The sequence below is a fragment of the Pithys albifrons genome, chromosome 6, assembly GCF_047495875.1.
Source record: "Pithys albifrons albifrons isolate INPA30051 chromosome 6, PitAlb_v1, whole genome shotgun sequence".
Classification (NCBI taxonomy): domain Eukaryota; kingdom Metazoa; phylum Chordata; class Aves; order Passeriformes; family Thamnophilidae; genus Pithys; species Pithys albifrons.
The window spans coordinates 36,043,130-36,052,605 of NC_092463.1; the positions used below are offsets into that span (position 1 = coordinate 36,043,130).

The window sequence follows — 9,476 nt, forward strand, 5'->3', positions numbered from 1 at the left end:
ATATAGCCTGAGCAAAAATAGGAGAAGAGTGTACAGAAATACTCCTGTCCAAAGCTCATGGAAAGCCTCCTCCCAATTCAGTCATGTTTTTTTTAGATTAATCTTTAACCATAGAGAAAAATGGAAACTACAGTATTTTATTGCTTTGTCTTTTCCAAAACTATATTTGCAAGTAGCCTAAATTGTGGTTTTGTTTACACTTCTGTATCTTCCGTATGCAGATCTGTAACTAAGAACTCCCTGACTCTCTAAGTGTTTCTCTGGTCTCAGCATGGATCTATACTTGGCAATTTATGGTATGGTATCAATCAGCAATAGGCAGCCATCAAGGTGGCAGCCTGAAACTTCTGCCACTCTTTATCTATTTAAAAAGCAAAATATAAAAAAGTCTGCCAGTACTTAACACTTGTGCATAGCTATTTAGAAGGTGCTAGGTGTAGTGCTTGTATTACTTTTTATCTCTGTCTGTCAACTAATCCATACCCCCTTTGTTTGTCAAGTATCCCTCGTTTGCAACACCTGCATCATGATGGTTATTTCTCAGAGGACACCTCCCCCATGTTCCCCCAGAAAAAGGTCTCTGTTACAAGGAATAAATTTGGGGTCTTAGTCAAGAGGCAGTTGTCTTGTCTTTTGACATACATGCAGAATTCAATTTTCTTTATCTAATCAAAACCATCCACATTTTATCAGTACAATAAGCAGAGCCTGCTGACCAGGTAACAATGTGTTACCTCATCTCCCCAGATAAATACAGATAACTATTTAAGGATCCATTTGCTCTAGACGAAAGACCATGAAAAACTATGAATCACATCCTTTGTATTTCACATCCAATCATAATGTAACCATCCTTTTTTGGATACAGAACACAATCAAGGAAAGAAAAAGTATTACAGGAAAATGTGTATTCTGAAAATGCAAATGTCCTACTTGGGAAGCAGCAAGAGTTGACCATCATCTTTTGTAGAGTCACCAACATTTCTTCCCAAGTGTTGCAAGTGTTGGGGTACTTATCCTGTTTTTATAGAATGTTTCCTAAAAACATCATCTTTGCTTTCTAAATATAAATAATTGTTTTGTTAGCAGACAAGTGCATTGTAGCCCTTACTCCAGAAACACTAGACCTTTAGGAAAAAGCTTTCACTGTAATCTGGACTACAGAATCCTATTCACGCTGATCTGATAGAAAAATCTAGTCACTGATATAATAAAAATAATAAAAATAAAATGTACTGAATGGCATTTCCATGTCCCTCATATTTTTTCAGAAATTAAAAAAGTGAAAAATACAGTGATTCCGTGTGGCACTCCATAGAGCTGCAAGGACACATTCAGTTATAGCTTAAAAAACAATCACATAGTAGACCAAGAGAAATTCTCTGAGAAAGTCAGATAAAATATCTATCAAATATTGCAGGAATTCTGCATGGGGGAGACTTGCAGATAGTTCCAAATACTTCAAAAATTCAGTTAACTTGTGCAACCCCACAGACAGATCCTCTTAGTGACAATAAAATACAGAGCACAACTCAGAAGAAGCCATCAGTCAAGGCACTGGAACATTTCCAGAAAATAAAGCCAATTTGTTCTCATGCAATGTCAGATTTGGTGTCACGACACTGTTGATGGTGGTTCAAAAACTTAATGCTTACTGGTGTGATCTGGATAATACTTTCTCTACTGTCTCACAAAATGAAGACCATGCTCCCTCTGATCTACCTCCCTCCTGAAGGGCTGCTCCCTGTAAACAGTTGGAAACACTTATGAAACAGACATCTGCATCTCACTGCAATCCCTGTTTCTTGCCTGTTTCCGTGTCACAGATGTGAATTAAATCACAGAATCACAGAATGGTTTGTGCTGGAAGGAACCCAGTGGAGACTGTGAAAGCAATTTTTTCACTTTGTTTTTTAATGAATGATAGAAGCAAGACATTCACAAATCTCTCTCCCCGGATCAAAGAAAACATTAGATGGAGTAAATCAAAGCAAATAATTTATCTACACCTGTTTTAAGAAGTTTGCATTTTTAAACTGTTGATATGAAGCATAAACACTGTACCAACAGTTTACCTGATGATGTCAGTTTAAGAGCTTGGGGTACAAAGAATAGCATACCTTACTGCCTACATTTACTAACTTAAAATAAAATAAACAAAGGTAATGTTTACTCTGCATTTAATGGTATCACATGAGATTAGAGCTATTCAGAACATGTTGAACTATTTTGGTGAGTTACCAGATGGGTCTGCTAAAGGGGAGCTTTCTGCAGGAGCATCCAAAGCTACTGTTGTTGGTCTTCGGTGGATTTAGGAACTTCTGTGGTTTTCAGTCTTTGAAAGAACTGCAATATTCTGTGGAATTGAGCCTTTATCCTGCTAAGCCATCCCGCTATTTCCTGTCTATAATGCTTGGTAAGGTGTACTCCAAGGACACAGAGACAAAAGAAGATAAGTAGTCTTAGTCTTACGTGTGCTCTCTGAGAAGTCTTCCTGGCTGGAGGGGGTCCACTGTCAATGCTACCTCCAAACCCTTCCAAATCACAATATGGAGGAGCCCAGCCATACTCGCAGTGACAGTTCTTACGATTGTTACACACTCCTCTGTCATGACACTTTGTCATGTTACAGTCATAGTTCAGCACTGATACATTCATACATGTCCTGTTGATACAAAGCATATCACCGCCACAGGGTGTGCCATCTTCCACAGCTCCCACATCAGCTCCCGGCATCCCTATGTGATAGTCAAGACCCCAACAAGTTTCATCTCCAACAGGAGTTTGGATTAGTGTTACATGGTTCTGCAAGGGAGGTAATTTGACTATGTTTTCACATTGAATCCTACCACATAAGATATTCTCAGTACTGCACTTTGTAAAATGGATACTGTTAAGAATACCACAATTCCCAAATCGATCACCTTGAGTATTCACTGCTTTGAAGCAATCTAAAGGAGCAGCCCTGGCTTGTTTGCCAAAGAGATCCTGACACTGTTTATTGTGGGAAGAACATTTTCCTTGATAGCAGTAAGCACCATCAAGGCAAGAGGTTCCATCTTGTAGGTACACATCCAGTGGGCACTGAGGGGAAATCCCATTGCAATACTCTGGCAGGTCACAGCTCCCAGTACTTTCTCTGCAGAGTGTTCCTGCTGGAAGGATCTTACAGTTCTTGCAACATTTTCCAGATGCACAGGCTGAACCTGTAGTAAGTGTACAGTTTGGGTGGCAACAAGGATCGCTTCTGCAGATTGACTCTGAACCACAGTCACATTGCTCTCCACTTTCTACGATCTTATTCCCACAGTATTCATGCTTTGAGGTGTAGAAAGTGCCAAGTGCTGGTGGTTGACGAAGGCAGTCAGCGCCCCTTCCCATCAGGTCAAAGAAGTTTTTGTAACTGCAGTCACTGAACGAATCAGTGTCAGTATTGCTTTCGTACATAATGCAATGCTTTCGTTTGCATTTACAGTCTGGTTTATCATGGCTCATCCCAAGATTATGGCCTAGCTCATGGACAAATGTGATAAAAAATGTTGACAACTTTCTCTCAGTGAAGGAATCGACAGCTGCTGACCAGTGTTTATCGCATGCTGTCCCTAAATATGCCAATCCCAGTATGCTTCCAAAGCTCTGAAATGCAAATAAGTGAGCAACATCATGGCTTATCCGTTGCAACAGGTTTGCCTTTCGCCACTTGTTAAAGTCACTAAGTGTCTTGCCGATAGAACGAGTAATATTTATAAGGTTCCTTTTGGTCCAAATCTCCAATCCCATAAGAAACAGCCGGACAGAAAGCTGTTTGTACAGAATGTCCCCGATGTTGATGACTTCCATGACTTGCCTCAAGACTTCAGATTCGTTCCTGTCCGACCTCACAAACCTCACGTTGTCCACAACCACTACTATCTTCAGATACCTGATGTGTGTCCACCAGCCCTCCACCAGTTCCTCGTTCTCCTCCTCTGCCCTGGGAGCCTTGAACCAGGGCAGCACAGCCTTTTGGTGCTGCAGCACCTCAGGGGTCAGTCCGCAGGTGGGGCCCACGGGGCTGTTGGCCTCCTGCATGTGGTGGAGGATGTGCCGAAAGGCCGGATCGTTGGGGATGGGCTCTATCTGGAAGGTGTCGTGCTCCACCCAGAGCACGCCGTGGAGGCCCCTGTCGCAGGCGCTGAGGGCCACCAGGGAGCCGGGGCTCCCCAGCACCTCGCCCTGGTAGAAGCAGTTGTCCCGCACGAAGGGGTGCTGCTCCCGGCGGGTCCCGTCCTTGCCGTAGGTGACCAAGGTGAAGGGCCGGGACACCAGGCCCCGCCGGGACTGCAGGCGCAGCACCCGCGGCCGCCCCGCCACCTTCAGCCAGTAGGTCAGAGCCGGGGGGTCGGTGCCGGCCCGGGGGCTCAGCTGCCGCGGTACCGTCACCCACGAGGCGCGGGGCTCTGCGGGCCGGGCCCCCTGTGCCGCAGGGCACCCCGACAGCCCCAGACCCAGCAGCAGCAGCAGCCCCGGCAGCGTCCTCATCGCTGCCGCCCGGCACCGGCCGCGCCCGCCCGAGCGGGCATGGAACCCGGCACGGCGCGGGGAACCGCCCGAGCTGCAACTGACGCCGTGCGGCCCCGTGGAACGGCACCGGCACGGCACCCCCGGGCACGGCCACCCTGCCCTCTGAGCACCGACACAGGCTCTTGTCGGGAGGAACCCGTGAATTATCCTTCCACAAGCACGTTCCCAGCTTTTTATAAGCTTCATCTCAAATTAATTGGTGCTCCTCCTTCTAAGAAGACAGAGCGAGGCAGGCCCCCGGCTCAGCTTCGCACTCCTTGTCACAGGTGTTTGAGTTGAGCAAAGGGATTGTTTGGATAGACCACAGGTGGGAAAATCTGTTTTAAAATCTCGAAGGCTGGCTTTTGCTTTTTTCACTGTTTCTGCTAAAGAATAACTTGTATCAGAAACTGGTTATTTCAGCTCAAAAGAATACCTGGAAAAGCTGAGAGTCTGAAATGAAAAAGTACAGAAATACTCTGTGTTAACCTTTCTTACTGTAGCTACTACAGCTATACACACCCCTCCAAAAAAAAGACAGAACACGGGGTAATTCACTTCCACTACATTCAATAATATAGAGGCAAACTAATAGCACCAAGTATATAACCTCAAGCCTATCTGCACCACAGGTTTTGTAGGTGATAGATACCTATAACAATATGCTTTAATTACAGACATAGCTGATGCAGCAGCTGTTTCCTGCATCATTTCTGAAGGCTTGTGCTTGCACAGCACTGGAAAGAGAATGCTTACAGTTACATCTACCACTTGGCTGCCATCCCCGTTTTGGGATACAGCTCCATCAAGGCACAGCTAGAAGACAGTGATCTGGATTGTGGTAAGACAGGATGTCCTGTGCAACAGATTTATGCACACTGGGGTTTTTGGCATATAGTGCTGGGATTCAGCATAGCCACAGCTGTTATCTTTTGGGAATTATTCACAACTTTCATTTCAGCACTGAAAGCACAGCTGGGATAAAGTCCAACCTGCTATGGCCCTTACCTTTCTCAGCTGCAGGAGGTGCACCCTCCCACTACCCCCTATCTATCTCAGCAATCCTGCTTTTTGGCACCAGTTTCTGCATGCTGGCCATCACTCTGGTTGAGGCAACAACATTTAAATCTCAAACTACCAAAGACAGGCACTGCCCCTCAGAAGGCTGAGCAGTGAAATAAGCAGCTGGCAGAATGCTCAGAGCCTCCTCCTGCTGCCTCATGCTCCAGGGTCCCCGGAGGGCTGGTCCACTAACCTGGACACATGGCAGGCCTAACCAACAGCTGTGGAGGTTACCAACAGCTGATCAAAGGAACCTCAGGTTCTGTGAATTGGCACCTTGCTCACTCCTTGGCAGCATAGCAGCACACACCTTGTAATACAGGACCTCAAATTAAAGAAAACAAGATGCCTGCTTCTATTAGGATCCATCTAGAAGAATCTTTCAAGATATACATCCAAACTCATGACCTGTGTTAGCCTTAGATTTATTTTCTTAGTTTTAAAATTATAGAAACTGGGGGTGTTTGTGAAGTCTTTTATGTGCAGCTAGTTGCTAAATAATTGTCCACTATTTTTCAATTATTTATTTTGCATTCCAGCACTGTGAACTAGATCAGATTATATCTTTTGAAACAGATATAACTCAGACCACAATAATAGAAAAATCCTGTTACATAATCTGCGTGCCGTCTGTAGTGCTATTTTTAAATACGCACTTCTGCTGTGTGATCACTCCTTAAGTTATACAAAAGGCCCTATTAAATCCCTCTGCCAATTTGCTAGAGCCATCTCTTGCCACCTGTACAACCCCCTGATCTGAAGTTGCCTAATACTTTCTTTCTCTTTTAATATAAACACAGCTATATAGTTAGGACTAAAAAATACACTGGTTCCATTGTTGAGCTCACAGCAGATTATCCTCGTGGGCTAGTGTGAATGTAAGTTGTGAGACTGCATTTAGTACCTAAGCAAGTCATTCAGCATTGAGGTTACATAAAAAGGGATCACACTGTTACGTTCAAGTTAGCAGAACCTTGCACTTCTGTATTCTGACCACACAAACATCAAAGGGCAGAGAGGGAAAGATTCCCATTGTATGACAATCAAGAGGTTGGAAGCTAAAAATTACAGACCTTAGAGTAGAGCAGGGAAAAAAATATCACCACAATCTTTGCTAGTTCAACTGCAGAAACATTTGTTTGGCAGGTGTCATCGGATTTTCATGAGCAATTTTAAATTTTTTTTCAATTTTGTAGCCCCTTAAATTTCCAGTGAAGGTCCAAGTACCCAGGAAATTGAATCCTATCAACAAGATGTCTTTAGGAACAAAACCTCAGCAGCCCTGTGGACCACAGGTTGAAATCCCCTGTCCTGCCAGAAAGAAATTAACCCTTCTGATTGCTGGGAAATCAATAATACATCATAACTCATCTCACTGGGAAAATTACTCCCCACTACCCATTCATCTATGATCCACATTAGGTTACAGAAGGACACTTGTCATGTAAGTGACCATTTGTTTGGTCCGTGCATGATTACAGGACCAATAATTCACCTTCCTCTGTCTTGAATCTTGAATTCCTAGTTATCATTTTCTTTGCTATTGAAAAAAATATTTAAAACGACCCTGAAAAAGTGTATCACATCAGCTTTTGTTCAGAAACCATCTGTTGGTTCAGTGAAACCACAATGTATTTGCATAACGTATCTTCACCATTTTTCTCAGAGGAAACCTCTATGTCTCAAAATAAAGCTCATCTACCCCCTTTGCCTTGTCACTCCTTTTGCCTATACCCTTCTAACCTGTCTGCAAGCACAGCTTGCTTTGGCAAACAACACGTACTGACTGTCCAGATGGCAGCTAACTTTCTTTGCTGGGAAAAGGTTACCAAAATATGAAGTAGGGGCAGAGTAGCAAAGAATGGGCAAGAGCAACACAGAGCCTGGTCAGACCTTACTTAGTGAAAAGTTTAAAAAGACAGTATTTTCTGCTGCACCTGAGACACCATTAGCTTTACAAAGTAAATTGAGGTAGCTAGACAGCCCCTCTTTCTACAGTCTGGCTGAATTTTTACATGTATGTGTATATATACACACATACATACAATACATGCAGAACTTCATGGGCATACATGCACTTATATGTACTTTCAGACTCTAAGAAGAATTGTTTCTATTAGAGTTCAAGGTAATTTTTAGCTCCTGCTACCCCGTGACTTAGGCCACAAAAAGCCCTTTTGAAGTCTGCATGGTTATTATCTAAGAGCAAAAAATAGATACAATTCTCTTGTACAACCAAATCTCTTCTTCATGCAAAAGAAAGTGACACATGGGAAAGTTTCAGAACTGCTTATTTCCCCTTCATCCATAAGCTTTACAAATATTGAAGGTCCTTTAGAAGGACTTTGGACTTTGGCAGTCAGGCTCTAAACCAGAAGTGTATAAATACCAGAGAATGCATATAAACACCAGAGAGAAAAGGCTTAGATTTTCATGCACTGAAAAAAAATACTGACTACAAGATAGCTGTTTAACATCTTTTTGACAGTAAATTACTTGGAGTTTAACAGTAATATGTGATATAATGTCACTTCAGTAAGTAAATATAGCTCACTTAAGTGATAAAATTATTTTAGAATATCTGGTCAGCAATTAACAGGATCAGAAGATATTTCAGTCCCTTCTAAGGCAAACGTTCAGCATGGACAGCTACTAAGAAATTGACACACTCACTGGTAACATCCCTTACTGCTTTCTAATCTAATTCTGTTGGGAAAAGATCATTTCCCTGGAAGAGGCTTAACACCTTCAAAGGCATTGTTTCCTGAATGGAAGCCATTTTCTGTCTTCTCTACAGTTTAGATGCTGGTCCTTTAACTCAGAAGCGATAAGATTAGAAGTCCATCCTTTTTAACACCCTTTAACACCAGCCTGTACCAGACAGTTCTGCAGAAAGCAAAAAGGCTGCTAAGAGATGTAGATGTGAGAACAGTCTGCCTCCCTTCAGGTTTCCAACCTTATCTCTGAATTGGCTTGAATTCTGAGCATGGAATATAATGATTCAGTCTAAATGTAACTCCAATTCAGCTTCATTGTCTCTCTATTCCTTACTTTCCTACTTGCTTCACTGCTCAGTTTTACAGACTCAATATTGTCTTTTCTTTCCTAAGACATTAAAGTCTTGGTCCTCCCAGTGCCATCACAGAAGAAACTTTCTCCTCCTCATTTTACTGGCCTTCTTCAAATCCCTCAACTTTAGAGGAATTCTCTTTCAGCCACTGAGCTGTACAATATATTTTAGTTCAGGTGAAGTCCAGTGACTGGTAGAATACTTTGCTCATACTATGCTATAGCATCCATTTCTTACCACAGGTGTATGTATCTTCATCAATAAGCAAGATACCTTTCCTCTGCTAGTAGCATTAAGTATTTCTTTGGTGTACGAATAGATGATTTTTCTCCATTTAAACCAAACCAAAAAAACCACCCAAACCCAAAACAACCAAAACCACCCACACAACCAAAGCCCAATACCCTAGATCTTCGTTACAGTACATTCTTTCTTAAGTTTTTCCAAATTACATACAGGTTTCTCAGCTCCTTAAATGGACATTTCCAAGGACTTTATTCTGAACATCAACAGCAAGGGCTCCTGAGGTTCCTCACCATTCATGTCTCATTTCTGGAAATCACCCCCTTTCCATCACGGGGGTGGATAAGACAATGGCTTGGGTGCTTCTTCAGCTACTTGCTTTCAGAGGAATTTCTTTAATAAAAGGAATCAACACCCTTTTGTTCTAACAATATTCACATCACCTTGTAATTATTCAGTTCTGAATTAATAGCTGTCTTTTTTTAAGCATCCCAGGTTTTTTTTAAGCTTTATATTTTCCCTCGATCTAACAGTTTACACTAATTTATTATCTACTCCT

At 42.5% G+C, this 9,476-nt stretch overlaps 1 protein-coding gene across 1 annotated transcript; it reads right to left on the minus strand.

The window, feature by feature from the left end:
- Positions 1 to 1,942: 1,942 nt before the first annotated feature.
- On the minus strand, positions 1,943 to 4,534 carry LOC139673667 (disintegrin and metalloproteinase domain-containing protein 20-like). Its single transcript, XM_071559446.1, has one exon. The coding sequence runs from the start codon at positions 4,519 to 4,521 to the stop codon at positions 2,287 to 2,289; it is 2,235 nt and encodes a 744-aa protein (XP_071415547.1). The 5' UTR covers positions 4,522 to 4,534; the 3' UTR covers positions 1,943 to 2,286.
- Between the last annotated feature and the right edge of the window lie 4,942 nt (positions 4,535 to 9,476).

Excerpts from the sequence above, each read along its gene's own strand:
- LOC139673667 (XM_071559446.1), bottom strand. The coding sequence starts at position 4,521 with ATGAGGACGCTGCCGGGGCTGCTGCTGCTGCTGGGTCTGGGGCTGTCG.